The sequence below is a fragment of the Melanotaenia boesemani genome, chromosome 14 (genome assembly GCF_017639745.1).
Source record: "Melanotaenia boesemani isolate fMelBoe1 chromosome 14, fMelBoe1.pri, whole genome shotgun sequence".
Classification (NCBI taxonomy): Eukaryota; Metazoa; Chordata; class Actinopteri; order Atheriniformes; family Melanotaeniidae; genus Melanotaenia; species Melanotaenia boesemani.
The window spans coordinates 21,743,148-21,758,468 of NC_055695.1; the positions used below are offsets into that span (position 1 = coordinate 21,743,148).

The following is a 15,321-nucleotide window of genomic DNA, read 5'->3' on the forward strand; positions in this document are numbered from 1 at the left end:
TTCAGATTATAAATGATAGTTTAAGATATAAATGATACATAAAATTAATTATTATATAAGATGCATTTCTTATATCTGATAATCACAATTTTTTTTTTTTTTTTACTTTCTTGTGATAATGACTGAGGATTTGACCTTTTAAACATCTGAAATGCATGTTGACTCTAATCCAAATGACCATATAAAGTGATTTCCGGGAAGCCATTGTTTGACTGATAACATCTTAAACATTGCGGTAAAGCATGCCGCTCCTTCAATCTGTTTCTTTTCCAACAGGCTGATGTGTGAACTGCACTGGGTTCAGGAAATGACTCACATTTACACAAAAGGGGCTTCACACAGGGGCTTTTTGTCTTCTGGCAAGGTGTTTTGTGGCACTTCTTGCAGTCTATATATAGGCAAAATGTCTGGAATTGAGGCTTTTCTTACAGCATTGCTCCCAAAAGCAGTACTGGTCAATCACACTGACCTAAGAAACTGCTTGTTAAAAAAAAAAAAAGAAAAAAAAAAAACAGATGTTGATACCCAAAGTGATAAAAATCCTCAACATATTATTCAGTCCATATAAAGCTTAATGCATGAAAATAAGAAATATGAAAATCATTATTCATTATTTAGAATTTTATGACAGTACCATGCTAAACAAATACTGAAGTGAACTGAATTCATTTCAGCTGAGCAGAAAAGAGGATGGCATCATTGTAAAAATCAATTACAAATCAAAATGACAATAAATAAACAAACTGATACATACAGAGAATCAAATTCTTTCTTATATTCTGTCATTCAACAGACACATTTTCCAAAGCAACTTGGAACTGAGGAAACATTTAAGAATAAATACTAAATGATACAGAAGCCGACAGCACCCATACCCGCAAGGTTTTATTTCGGATGCCGCTATTGCAAGATCAGAAACTTGTTTTGACGTTTTGTTTTTTTCCTGGCAATGGCTTCCCTGATGTCAAACAAAGAAAACCTCTTTGTTTTATTATAGTTTTTAAAACCATAATTAAACCAATTTAGTTTTCTAGAGAAAATAAAATAACTGATTCCCTTATATTGATAAACGAATCCCTATTATCTCAAGATAATGAAGCAGTTATCTTGTTTCTGTTATCTTGAGATAATGATGTTAAAAATATCTTTCAAGCATGGCTGAAAATTACTTCCCTTGTAAGAAACCTTGGCATACCTGGCATTAAATGCTAAATTTGTCTGAAAGGCAAAGCAGAACAGGAAACTCAAGTTCAATGTGAGTGTGAGAGGTGGTAAAAGAGAGATGGATGAGTCTTCAAGAGAAGGTAGAGAGACATCGCTGTGCTCTGATTGCATTCGATATCTCATTCTACCACCCTAGAACCACAAATTACTAAACTCTGAACTGAGACTGCCTTGTCTGCTTATATTCCATGTTGTTTTCCATTGCTCAAATCTTTGATTTGACAAATAATTAAGATTCAAACGTTGTTAGTTGGTATTTTTTAGACATGGAGTAACTTAACTAACTCCTTATATAACTCTAACTAGTTTAACTTGTTCTTTCGGACATGACCATACATGCAGCTTATGGCTTAGTCAATCTGTGTAATGTTCAGTGTGATGTTGTGTGTGCAAAACATATATTCCATTAAGCTTTGGCGATAACTGATGTGTTTTCTGAGACGAGTGTTAAGTTTAAGTTACCTCCCAAGCTGACCTCCCTGCTCGTAAATAATGAAAAGTCACTTTACAGGAAACTGGCTCTGGATAGGGACAGAAACAGGAAGGAAGATCCCTTTCGTGTTTTTTTATGTTTTGAGGTCATGGGGTGGCCAGAAAAATGCTACCAGTGTTTATGTTAAGAGAACAAAGCTCATGTAAATGCTTCTGCAGCTGTTAATTCTATCATTGAGTTACATATGCCACCTTTACATTTCTTTGGAGCTCTTTTGGGGCACTGTGAAAGAATGAGAAGGACGTAGACCACTGTTGTGAACATGCAAACCATCAACCTTGTGTTGGGAAAAATCTAGAGGAAAAGGATCGGGATCGTTTTAAACTGACATTAACATTGTAATTTCATGGAACATATGGCTGTAATTATGCATTTATATTGTATACCTGCATATCTGTAATGCTTATTTTTAATATTAAGCCTTTAGGTGCCAAAGTTTTTCACTGAAAATGTTAGATTTCGATATCTAGAATTTAAAAGGTTCTAACTTGGAAGTAGTTAGAGATAAGGGCATACAAGAAATGAGGAAAATGTTATCCAGAGTTTATGATGGGAGTAAATGTACTCATCTCTTTGGCATTTTGAAAAATAATCAGAAAATAGCTGAGAAAGTATGTCATCAGCAGTGAAAAATGTATTTTCCCCATGTTGCATGTTTTATCTGTAATCTGCTCTGTATTAGTGCATCCTCATCTGCTCAGTAGGGGGGCTTTCAAACTTGATTTTCCTAATAATTTGATCAAAACCCCTTTAAATTGATCACAGCTCAATTCTTGTCGCTTACCAACAGAACAGAAAAATATTGATTTCTGATCTGCAGCATAAGATTGACTTGATGGATTTATTGTCCCCCATTCCTACAGAATTCCCACAGGACCTTTTGCACAATTACAGTCTTAATCCGTCAGCCACTTTGTTCTGATATACCTTAACTTTAAGACATATTGCTGTGAAATTTACTACTCATACATTTATTTATTTAACTGCTCAACTGGCACAAACTGTCTTAGAAGTGTCCATGGTTCCTAAATGTTATATCCATTTAATTCTACTGATCTCCAGGGCTTTTCCTGGTATACCACTATGAGCTTCAGGTGTGTGGTTTTAGCAGATATTAAAATGATTTCCCTATATTTTTCTCCAATTCTATAGCGATTAAAATTTGAATTTGTCTTTATGTTTCCTAATAGCACAAATGTTTCTATCCCAACTAGAATCAGTATTCTGATCCTTTAGAGCAGGGATCCTCAAAGTCCGGACTGCGGTCCGGATCCAGACCCAGCTAAACTAATGTTTTAAATTACAAAATGTCTTTTCCAAAATTAATCTTCCATAAATAAATAAATTGTTTATAATGTGAAATAAAACGTTGCTGTCTGCTGTAAATGACAGCAACCAGTAGCCTATCGGTACACAGGGGTTTGTGATTTAGAGCCAGTCAGAAACAGAGTAGGACGTGCATTTGTAACAACTCCATTAGCAAAAAAATAAAGGACACCAGAGCCATCATGCCTCCCACTAGGCTTGATGCATTTGAACTGCTGTTTTTTAATTTCATGTGTCTTTTGAAGTTCAGAAATTAAATATATAAAATAGTATTCAGGTGTTCATGTTTATGTTCAGTTTTTCCTTTATTTGTCATTCTGAATTTTCTCCAGAATGTGAATTTAATTTGTATTAAAAACACCTTCAATGGAAAACAGATATGGACCTTTGAAAAATAAGTTTGAGAACCCCTGCTTTAGAGAAGATAATCTTCACCAAAGCCAATAAGGCAGCCCCACTGAGACAGTTCTCTAAAAATCTGAATTTCATGATCTTCACTTTTTGTAAAATAGTTTACCATTTAGAAAACTTTTTTTTTTTAATTTACATATCATACAAAGTATTAAAGGGAACATGTAAACTTAGATTACAGGATTAGTCTGATTTTAAACAGGGTTACTTCTTTGATGCAGAGATAAAAAAAAAAAGAATCATGATGACAAAAATAAAATGTTAAAAGTTCAAGTCATTTTTTCTGCAAGAGTTTATTTTTTCCTCTTGTTTTATAAATTATTTTGAAGTGCTGGGGAATTTAATGTTTATCATTATTTACATTTCATACAAAAGTGTATTGTCAAAAGTGAAAGTTGAAGTATCCATGTTGGACTTTTTAAACAAACTTTCCCTCATTAACTGTTAACAGGATACGTCTGTGATTCCAACTTGCTCACAGTTTCCTGTATGGACTATACACTTGGCAAACTGACTCAAAGTCATATCAAGCCAAGCTAACACAAACTAAATGTTGATAACAGAAAAAAAAATGCATCAACAGAAATTCCACTTGATGTGAAGTGGGTCATGACTTTAACTTTTCAGATAAGTGAAACTGGTTCTCTTCTTCAAAACTTACAAGATTTTGAGTAAATATCTTACAACTGACAAATTACATCATATCAAACAGTTAAATGCAGAGATGCTGTATTTGAGTCAAATGATAATTGTATGATGATTTGAAGCATCATTATATAGTTTCTGGATAAGAACTGACAAATAAAGGCAGACATTTGAAATGAGGGTTCACAGTCTTATTTTTTGTCATCAGACCAGGTGACCTCATAGTCGCTGAAGACAGTTTTCAGCTTCTCCGCAGACACAGAATGGTCTGCTTTGCCAAAGGCCTGAAAATGAGCAAGAAAACAATACTATTAGCATATTCAGCATCACAGGGCTTGTTATGTTTGTCCATTCATATGAACTTACAGTTGATTCTCCAAACACCCTTAGTTTCTTGTCCTTGCTGTTATGCTCTATTTTCCCTCCTCCAAGGCATTTACACTCCATCCCCAAGGCCTCCAAAGCTGGATTAACTTTCTCAAATATATGATCTGTAATTTATTGGGATCAAACAACACTTTATAAGATTATAACTGATTTATAAGCAGCCATTTAAAACTATTCACAATGGCCTCATTATTATTGTTATTTTAATTATTATAAATGAGCTCTTAAAAGCATTATCTACTCACTACTCGAGCGTAAATGCGCATACTGATAACATGTGAGGCACATGCGTGTACGTGTGCAGGACGCACTGAAAAGCTGCAACTTCTATCCAGCTAAACTGACGCATAGACACTCCTGCAGCAAACTACAACAAACTTACTGTGGTACTCTGCACTTTTTGTGCCTCGTACTATTTCTTTATGCACATCGCCATCTTTTACTTTCACTCTGACCAGTATGTATTTAAAAGTTCCCTCAGGATCAATCTCTACATCCTGGATTTTAGCAAGATTTTCGGCCATGGCGACTGTAGCTGAACACAAACCGCAGGAGACCTTCTCGTCAACCTATTAACGGTTTGCTGACAACAGAAATCGGAGCGTTCTCACAGCTAGCCTTACTTGGCCTCCACTTCCTGTCTTAAAGGGACCGAACATTGTAGGACGTTTGTGCAGGTTAATGCTGACGTTCACACGCTGGCGCCCCCTACTTGGCATGTTTGACCTTTAGCTTTTACAAAAGGGCTTCCCAGTTCGCCTGAGAGTAGTGCCGGCAGTGAGGCAGGCACCTCTTTTCTTGCATTACATTAAACTTTTCCTGTCCCAAGGCTGTCCCTTAAAAAGCCACCTTTGTATTTCTTCTTCAATGATCAAATCAAATCAAACTTTATTTATAAAGCACTTTTCATGCTCCCTGTAGCTCAAAGCCTGGCTCACAGCTGAAGCTGCAAGAGTCCCCCCCCCGAACAACCCCCAACCCATATTTGGCACACGACTCTTTCATTTCTTTCTCTGTACAAAAATAGTATTAAACACTTGAAGTGAAAACCATCTGGCTTGATATTGCTGCTGTGAGGAAACAATATCATGAGGATCCATCCACACCAGGAGCCAGTCAACCCATGTCCTACAGAGGCTGCCATCACGACAACCACCTGATCAGGACAGACTGGGGCCCACACCACAGCCATAAGGCTGTAGTATAGGGCCCCAGCCACCCAGACAGGGGCGATCGCCACAGCAACAACCCCAGACTGAGCAGGCAGAGCCCCCGGCATGGAGGATCCCCATGAGAAAAACACTGGAGTAAAAATAAATATTAAATAACCTTAAGAAACAATAAGCTAAGAGTAAATAAATAAACAGATAACTAAAATAAATACAACTGAGTAAAATGACATTAAAATAAAATAAGATAAACAAATTTAAAAGGTTAAGATCAAATAAAAATTAGTTAAAAGCTAAGCTAAAAAGGTAGGTCTTAAGCCTCTTTTTAAAAACATCAGCAGTCTCTGCAGCCCTGAGGCTCTCCGGCAGGCTGTTCCACAGACGAGGGCCGTAACAATGGAAAGAGGCCTCACCATATGTCTTGGTCCTCATTCTTGGAACAACTAATAGACCGCTACCAGAGGACCTCAGGGTCCGCGAAGGTTAATAATTTAAAAGCAAGTCGGATAGAGGGTCCAAGACCATTAAGACATTTATAAACTACTAAAAAAAACTTAAAATCAATCCTGAAACGCACGGAGAGGCAATGCAGCGATTTTAAAACTGGTGTAATGTATTCCCACCCTCTGGTCCTCGTCAGAACCCGTGCCGCCGAGTTCTGAAGTAGCTGTAGGTTCGAAAGGGACTTTTTGGGAAGACCAGAGAGCAGGACATTACAGTAATCTTGTCTACTGAAAATAAAAGCATGCATCAGCACCTCCGTGCTGGCAAGAGAGAGAAATGGGCGGACTCTGGCGATGTTTTTAAGATGATAAAATCCTGTCTTTGTGACATTTCTGATGTGTGGAATAAAATCAAGCTCAGAGTTGAAAAGAACACCCAGATTTCTCACACACTGAGAGGGATTAAAATTATGTAGTTTTGGTGAAATGATCTCTCTCTTGTCTTCAGGACCGATAATTAAAACTTCAGTTTTGTCCTGATTGAGCTGTAAGAAGTTCTCTGCCATTCATGACTTAATATCTAAAATACAGTTTAAAAGGACGTTAACTGGCTCATGGTCATCAGGAGACACGGCGATGTAAAGCACCCTCATACTGGACATGTCAAATTTTTTTCTGAAAATTTGTCATTTTTAATGACAAATGAATGCATAAGCATGTGTTTAATTGTTCTGGTCATCATTGCCAATAAAGATAAACTGCAAAATTGTTCCGACTTTGTGGATGACACAAAGTTTGTTAACAAATAGATTCATTTTGTCAGACAATGCATTCTAGTTTTTTATTTATCCTACGATAAAAGAGAAAGGCCAGGGCCCTTTGGCTAAGTAAACGAGGGGATGTGGGTTGGGAAATTCCAGCAGCAAATCCAACTGTGATGGAAGTTTTCAGGAAACCTGGAATGGGCCAAAAACGCGTATATAAAGAGAATGCTCAGCACACAAAACTCTAAATTATTTTCTCGTTTCACACAGAGACGCTCAGACTAAAGCACTACAAGTCTTTTGAGGCTCATCATACATAAAACTTGAAATGGTGAATATAGGATTGTCATTTGAAATGTATTTCTGTTCATTATTAAAGAATAAGAAGATATTAATCCATTTCTATTTACTTTTTTCTTTTTGATTTTTACAGGAATTCAACTTTGGATTGATTCAGGCCGGTGGATGTAAGAGCTATGTCTCATGGATCCGCTTGTTCTTTCTTTACTCAAGTATGTAAATCCAATGCAGGCATAAGTTAAACTAACATATTTTTAACCAAATGGAAACCATCCTTACTGTGACACCATCTAATATGCATCTCTGTCCTCTTCTCAGTCCTGTGCATGTGGACAAGTGTAGAGTGCTGGTCCTACTTCTACTCAGACACAAGGATGAACTGGACTGAATCCAGAACCTGGTGCAGAGCGCGCTACACAGACATGGTTGCAATTCAAAACCAGAAGGAGATTGAGCACCTGAACAGCTGGCTGCCCATGAAACAGGACTATTACTGGATTGGGATTCGTAAGATAGATGATATCTGGACCTGGGTTGGTACCAACAAGGTTTTGACAGAAGAAGCAACCAACTGGGCAACAAATGAACCAAATAATGGCAAGAATGGGGAAACCACAGGGAATTCTGAGGATTGTGTGGAGATGTACATCAAAAGGAGTCGGGAGACAGGAAAATGGAATGATGAGTGGTGTGGAAAGAAGAAGACTGCTTTGTGTTATGCAGGTGAAAACTTTTAGTTGATGCCCTTACTAATTATCCAACACTCTACTGATTTCACAATCTAATAATGAATTGTCTTTATAGGTTAATTTAACTTTACATAGCAAAATATATGAGTGTGTTTAATCTTTTCATCAGCTGCCTGTAAGAACGACTCATGCGCCTACGGAGAGTGTGTCGAGACCGTCAACAATCACAAGTGTGAATGCGTTCCTGGTTTTTATGGAGAGAGGTGTGAGCAAGGTAAGGTGATACAACTTTTTACTAAGCTGACATTTTTTACACTGACAAGAATTGGCATCTAATTGTTGTTCCCTGTTTTCTTTTTACAGTTGTTAAATGTAGCGCAGATGAGTTGATCATCCCAGATAAGGGAAATCTAAGTTGTACTCATACCTATGGGGAATTTACCTGTGACTCCTCATGCCAGTATTCCTGTGAGGAAGGATACCAGCTGAGTGTACCAAGACCTCTGAGATGTACTGCCACTGGAAACTGGTCAGAGCCACCACCTACGTGTAAACGTGAGTTGAGACATATTAGATATATGCAATTACTCAGCAGATAAAGACATGTTACATTCATCAATGTTAATCTAAAGTGATGCTTTGAGCAGCTAAACTTTATTATCTTTTGCTCTCTGTTTTGCATCACAATCGTTTTTACAGTGTTGCTCTCATGTTTTTACCTGGCAAGATGTTGTAGCCTCCAATATCTTAAAATTTTATTTTATATATGTATTATTTATAAAACAATGGTGTGGTACAAAATGGTACAAAACTTGGCGACAGTAACTTTTGCTGCTAAACTAAGATATCTCTGTCCTTTCTGACAGCTATAAGATGCCCACACCTTGAGGCTCCTGAAAATGGAAACATGACCTGTTCAAAACATGAGCCAGTTTTCAGCTCACAGTGCTCATTCACATGCGATCAAGACTTTGCATTAGATGGACATGAGCTGCTGACCTGTGTTCATAACGGCAGCTGGTCTGGAAAGAAACCCACCTGTCAAGGTAAAACAAAGAAAAAATTAATACCAAATAGGATCAAAATTAAAAACAACTGACACAAGTGAAAAATACAATTCTTTTTAAAAAAATTTCATTATTTTTCCACAGCTGTCTTATCTCATAATGTCACTACTGCTATTGTGGCAGCAGGGGGCTCTGTCTTAGGCTCTGGTCTGCTAATGAGTTTATGGATCTTGAAACAACTGAGAAAGAGAACATCAAAGTTTGAGTTGAACAGGTAAGATAAGCACAAATTTCTTTTAAGTCAAACATTTCATTTTTAAAGTTTATAGAGCTGTAGTACTCATGTTTTTCTCTCTTTTTTTATTTTCCTTTACAGCAACAACTCTGACAAAGATTTGCTGTAAATAAAACTTCTACAGGTGTACAAAAACAGCGATGAAAGCTCCATATAGAAATGAGAAGATTAGACTCATTATTACTGAATATATGAATAATTTTCCATGATTGCTTTTGGAATCACTCATAGATGTCCTCCCAGTGGGAGTTTTATATCTAAATCTTTATTAAGATGCTGGAAAGCTTAATGACTTAAGCTTACTGTGCATATTGTATTAAGTAGTGTGTGGATTTCAGTGTCAGTGAGTAGCTGTGAACAGTTTCATTAAACTGATAACAGTATTTATAAGCTATTTGAATAATAGTTGCTAATTTTGTATGTTAGGCAGTCCTGCCTTTGTTTTACATATAAATCTTTAAATTCATTGCATGGCAGAAGGTGTTGTATATGCAAAACTAATCACTGCTGAATAAACAAAAACATGATGTCTTTTTCTTATTATTGATGCAGCAGCATCACAACTTTAAAGAAACAGCTGTTTTTCCACTTACATTATGTGCAAAGGTTCAAATAACAAGGTTCAGACAGTCATGTTGCTTCACTTATCACCTATTTTCACACATTTTCCTCATACTGCAAGAAGCTATGTTTTATCAACAGTCTAGGAGGAAGTATTTCTAAAATAGCCCAGACCTAAGGTCTGTGTATGTCATCCCATCCATTATAGAGGTCAGCACAGAACAGATTAGATTCACAGTGAGAATTGTGCAAGGATGGAAACAACCTATTTCTAAGATAATCTGTTTTAGAGATCATCATTATTATTTTAGAGACATCAGTATGTCAGCATTTTCATATGGCTAGAAAAATATATTACATGAGGCTAAAGGTGACCGCACAAGCTTTGTTTGTGCATTACTTATCTGCAAAAGTAACTGAAGTCTATTCTTGAAAGTGTTGGGATGCTGAGAGGCAATGCCACCAAACACAGCCAACAGGGAAAAAAGAAAAAAAAAAGAAGTAAAAGCAGTAGGTGAAGGAATTCATCTAATGCTGTGCTTGCTATTGCTTATTTGATATGCAATAATAAGGCAGGTGATCAACAGATCTGAATGATCCGGAGGGCACATAAGACTTCATAAGCTCAGACAGATAAACAGGCAGAAGAGTAGGAGAATTTAATGTGAAGTACGTCAGCCAGCCACTATAAAGGTCAGCACAAGATTGACATGATTTACAATGAGAAGCATGCAAAAAGGAAGAAGCCTATTGCTGACATCCTCTGATCTACAGATCGTTAAAATTATTTTAGAGAAATCAATTCAGTCTGGGTCAGCATTTTTATCAGCACAGAACCGGAACGAACATGAGGCTGGGTAACCACACATGCTTTGTTTCTATGCTACATATCTGCAAAAAGTTCATGCTACACTGTATCAGCATTGTATTATGAAAGAATGGCATTTAAGTAGAATCATGTAATTATCTTTCATTTTAAACAACAATGAGGTATCTAACAGACTGGATTGACACAAGAACATGCATTCCATGCAAATGAGCATCCTATAGGCAAACTATGATTGGAGGACACAGGACTGAGGAATTTTCTTTGTTTAAACCCTATATAAGACAGAATGACACATTAGGTCTTTAGTTCTTCGTTCTGGCTTTGGGACCTCCAGATTTTGCTGCAGAAATCTGTTTTGATGTCTGAACTTTTGTAATAAACTTCTTTTTATTATTCAAGTCAGCGTCCAGAGACGTTTTTGCCTGAAAGACAATTTTTCCACATCTCCTGATCAAGATACATCAACAACAAAAAAGCTAACAATGGTGGTGGTAATACCACCACATAAAAATGTTAATATATTACTAACTTGTCATCTGTTAGGTCTGATTTTATGATGTTGAAATGTGAACAGTATGGTGGAAAGGACTGTTTAAAAAAAGTTGTCATTCAACCATAAGCAACACCCCTGCATTTAGGTCATCTCGCGTCTTTGAACTGAAACAACTCGCATCGCACAAATCTCCACGTTCATGGCTCATTTGTTGGTACAATGACATCTATTATGTGCATTTCTGGAGCTGTTGCTGAGGCTGAGAATCTGCATTTCACAACTTTTTCTTTCGGGACGACGCGTAATGTTGCAGCTGAGTTTTGCTTTATGCACCGCGTCACGCTAGCAAGCAAATATAAACACACTGGCTGTTTTGAGTGTGTACTGTGGCTGATTATTATCAGAGAAAGAGAGGGAAGAGAGAGAAAGAGACACTACATGAGATAAGACAAGAGTGGAGATAAGACAGATTTTTACTGGCTGGAGAGAGCTCACAGTACAGGCAGAATGCAAGATGGATGCTGAATTAGCCTTTAATATGGGGAAATGAGAAAGTCAGCAAAAGTGCTGTAGTGCCCAGAATTTTTGCTACGCTTCTGGGGCTGAACATTGTAAATTCCACAAGTAAAGGGCAGAGTATATGAGGTTCCAAGCTCAGGGTAAGCCCCCTTAATGACGTGCATAGCACTAAACATGTCTCTCTGTTATTCAGCCCACTGCCACTGATATTAATAGAGAAAACAGAATAACCAGTACACTGCAGAGTTCAAAAGCATCAGAGGCTAAATTACATTTTATATATATATATATATATATATATTCATGATTTTTTTTTGTCCTGAATGTTCAATAAAGACACCAAGTGTCATAAATAACTGTTCTCAATGGACAGTATTAGGCATTTCAGTGTAATATGGTTTTATGTAGTAAGACTAATATTAGTGACAAATGAATGCATAAACGTGCATTTAATTCTAATTTTTGTTTATGTACAAAAGCATTCCAACTTTTGTTCTGCGAGGGATAATTAGAGAGTTAATATTGCTTTTCTGGGAAAGAGGTGGGGGTTACAAGGTTTTCAAGGAGTAGTGGCTTCTGTTCAGTGCTTTGAGCCAAACAGGAAGGATATGAACTGTCTTTGTGAAATTGCAGGCGCCTCTGCTCCTGCATTACATTAAACCTTTCCTGTCCAAAGACACTCATGAAAAATGCCCTCTTCATATTGCTTCTTTGAATAGTCACACCCTCATACTGGACATTTATAAAAACCATATTCCCATCCATGCATTGTCTGTTGGCACACTTTGTACTACTACTAATATGTATTGGAATGAATGAATCATCAAACAGGCTCAGGAGGATGAAAGGAATTTTTTCTAATTTCCTTTTAACAGTTCAACAAGAAACTTTCTTCAAGGCTGCTAAGTTCTAGTTATTTTCTCCCAGTTGTTAATAAAACATCTAAAACTCAAGAAGGGACACTGGTGCACTGAAACGTTGCTAAAATACTGTCTTACCAGATAACAGGATATCAAAGCTTTGCTAGACAATTTCTCTGGCATGGACATAAACAGTTATTTAAATAAAACGTACACAATCTCCAAAACTATTTATTTTTATTTTCTTATCTTTACCAGCAAGAAATTTAGGAACAGGGACTCCAGGTCACTTATAAATCACTGGAACAATATTTTTTGATAAATTTAGTTGACTATCATCTGAGAACTTGTGGAATGATGTCTTCTAACCCTGCAGTATCAGTGAGCTGCACTGAGTGTGAGCAACTTTCTTTGAGGATAACACAGCAGGAGAAGAGGATTTAAATGCTGCAATGCATTTGTGTGAATGAGGAATTTATTCACTCTAATGCAGCTTCTTTAAAAGCTACTGAGTTGTCAAATGGACTAAGTCAAATCTTCATACACGAAGGCATGTCAGATGTGGAGCCTCCTGCTACAGACCTGGCTGATACACTTCCTTGGATGTGTTCAAATGACACTGGAATAGCTGGGGAAAATCCCAAACCGGATGGTTAGACTGATCTCCCTTACTGGAACAGTGTTGGTACCACACCAAAGTCATCAACCCCAGCCAGAGCCTGGTCTGATGTTGTTGCAGAGATAAATCCAACAGGAAATTTAAAGCTCCAGCACTCACTCCACCACCTGAAGTCTCACTGCATAATAAATATGATATGTTAACTCATAATAAACTGAAAGATGATGAATATAATACAAGGATTAATAAAAACTTGAGAAATTGCCCTAAAACTTAGCCTGGGGCTAACCAAACCAAGAGGAGAGGCCAAAATTTCACAAACAGGAGGACTAGAGAAGCTATCAGCATCTCAACACAAACAAAAAATAGACACAATTCTGACTGGGGACTCTATAACACAGCATGTGAGAATGGCAAAGATGGAAAATCTAACATTTTCTGATGCATCAGTCAGGGAATTGATGGAGATCTTGCTGACCATTCTGTTTTCACATCCAGATGGTATGAAGATTATTGTCCACACAGGGTCTTTTGATATTCTGAGGAGGAAAACTGGCTCCGAGATCCTGAAGAAAGACTTTTCTCTGCTATTGGAGAGACTCTGTCAGTATGGAGCACATAATGTTCACATTTCAGGACCCATTCCTACTGCGGGCAAAGGAATTTAATTTTTCAGTAGACTTCTTGGCCTGAACACATGGTTGTCAAATGCATGTGTCGCCCATGGGGTAAAGTTCATTGATAACTTTAATATCTTTTGGAATTGTAAGGAGTGACTCAGACCTGATGGTGTGCATCCACATCTAACTGGATGCAGATTACTTAGTGCATACTTCCATCATGGTGTTGGGAAGGCAAACGGATAAGATTGAAGGACACAGCAGAGAGGCGATTAACCCCTCACCAGACCCTCTGCTCCACATCACACAAGGTCTTCAAAGGATGTCTCTATCCCGGCCAGGACCCCAGTGACCACCATCTACCAAGAAACACAGGGCTCCCTCTCCTCCCCCTCTTCATCCTCCTCTTAGATCATCTGTCCTGGCAGAGCAGGGCATGGGAGGATATGCAGGAGGTTTACAGAGCAGCAGCAGATTTCACAAAGATAACATGCCATGATGCGTTCAGGTTCTGAGATCAAGCCTGGACCCAGTAGGGTTCCTGTGTTAGTAAAATAAGGAATCGAACACGGTCAACTTGTGGGGTGAATTGATCTAATCTGTTAACTGTACCTTGTATAACTCAGAATACAACAGAGAACTGTAAACTTCACAAAGCTGCTGTACCTAATATTAAATTTCTGTCCAACAAGTCATTATTAGTTAATGACTTCATCATTTCTCACAGTTTAGATTTTCTTTTTCGGACAGAAACATGGTTAACAGAAGACACAAGTGCTACAGTTCTTAATGAAACAGCACCCCTCATTTTATTTTTTTGAATAAATGTCGAAATGGGAGGAAAGGGCGAGGAGAAGCTGCCTTATTTAAAGATTCATTCCAGTGTAAAGAGATTTCATTTGGTGATTTTACTTCTTTTAAATATCTTAGTTTTAAAATCCTATTTTTTTTAATCATCTACAGACGTCCAGGACACTGTGCAAGTTTTATTGATGAATTTTGTGAGTTATAGTCAGTTATCTCTAATTTTAACCATTTCATCTTAACTGGGGATTTTAACATTCACATAGATAACATGACGGATGGTAATGTCAAGGAATTTTCTTCCATATTGGACATGTTTGGTTTGTGGCAACATGTAAAAGAGCCGACCCACATTCAAGGTCACATTCTGGACCTGGTTATTTTAAAAGGTGTTGACATTGCTTCTGTTGCAGTTACTGACTTGGCCTTGTCTGACCATTTTTGTATTTTGTTTGATTTACTGATCACTCAGAATGTCCAACCAACCTGCTTCTCAGTTAGGAAGAGGTACATTAATGAAAGAACAAGTTTGTGGATGCCATAGCTATGTTACCAACAACCAGTGCAGAGTCAGTTGATGAACTCCTGGATCATTTCAATCTGAAAATCTTGAATGTAATAGATGCTGTTGCACCGATAAGAATCAAGAGCACCTTGAGCAAACAGAAAACACCATGGAGAAAAACTGAGCGGAAATGGAAACGGAAAAATAAACCTCAAAATTCACTATGAGCTGTACAAACAAAGCCTGCGTAACTATAACAATGAGCTGTGCAAGGCCAGTTAACTGAAATTATAAACAAGAATGTCAACATGTCCCACACTCTGTTGCTATGATTGAAAAACTTACAAATCCTTCTAAA

General features: G+C 37.4%; 1 protein-coding gene across 1 annotated transcript; it reads right to left on the reverse strand.

Moving 5' to 3' along the window:
• Positions 1 to 4,166: 4,166 nt before the first annotated feature.
• si:dkey-51e6.1 (uncharacterized protein LOC558617 homolog) lies at positions 4,167 to 5,138 on the reverse strand. The gene is made up of 3 exons (XM_042007438.1): positions 4,869 to 5,138; positions 4,466 to 4,590; positions 4,167 to 4,383 (listed from the first exon to the last, which is right to left on the reverse strand). The coding sequence occupies exons 1-3, from the start codon at positions 5,008 to 5,010 to the stop codon at positions 4,291 to 4,293; spliced, it is 360 nt and encodes a 119-aa protein (XP_041863372.1). The 5' UTR covers positions 5,011 to 5,138; the 3' UTR covers positions 4,167 to 4,290.
• Positions 5,139 to 15,321: the final 10,183 nt, after the last annotated feature.

Bases quoted from the DNA above. Each gene is read 5' to 3' on its own strand.
- si:dkey-51e6.1 (XM_042007438.1), bottom strand. From the start codon at position 5,010: ATGGCCGAAAATCTTGCTAAAATCCAGGATGTAGAGATTGATCCTGAG. The intron at 4,591-4,868 runs GTAAGTTTGTTG...AATAAATTACAG, and splicing joins AAAAAGTGCAGAGTACCACA to ATCATATATTTGAGAAAGTT. The intron at 4,384-4,465 runs GTAAGTTCATAT...GCTCATTTTCAG, and splicing joins GGGTGTTTGGAGAATCAACT to GCCTTTGGCAAAGCAGACCA.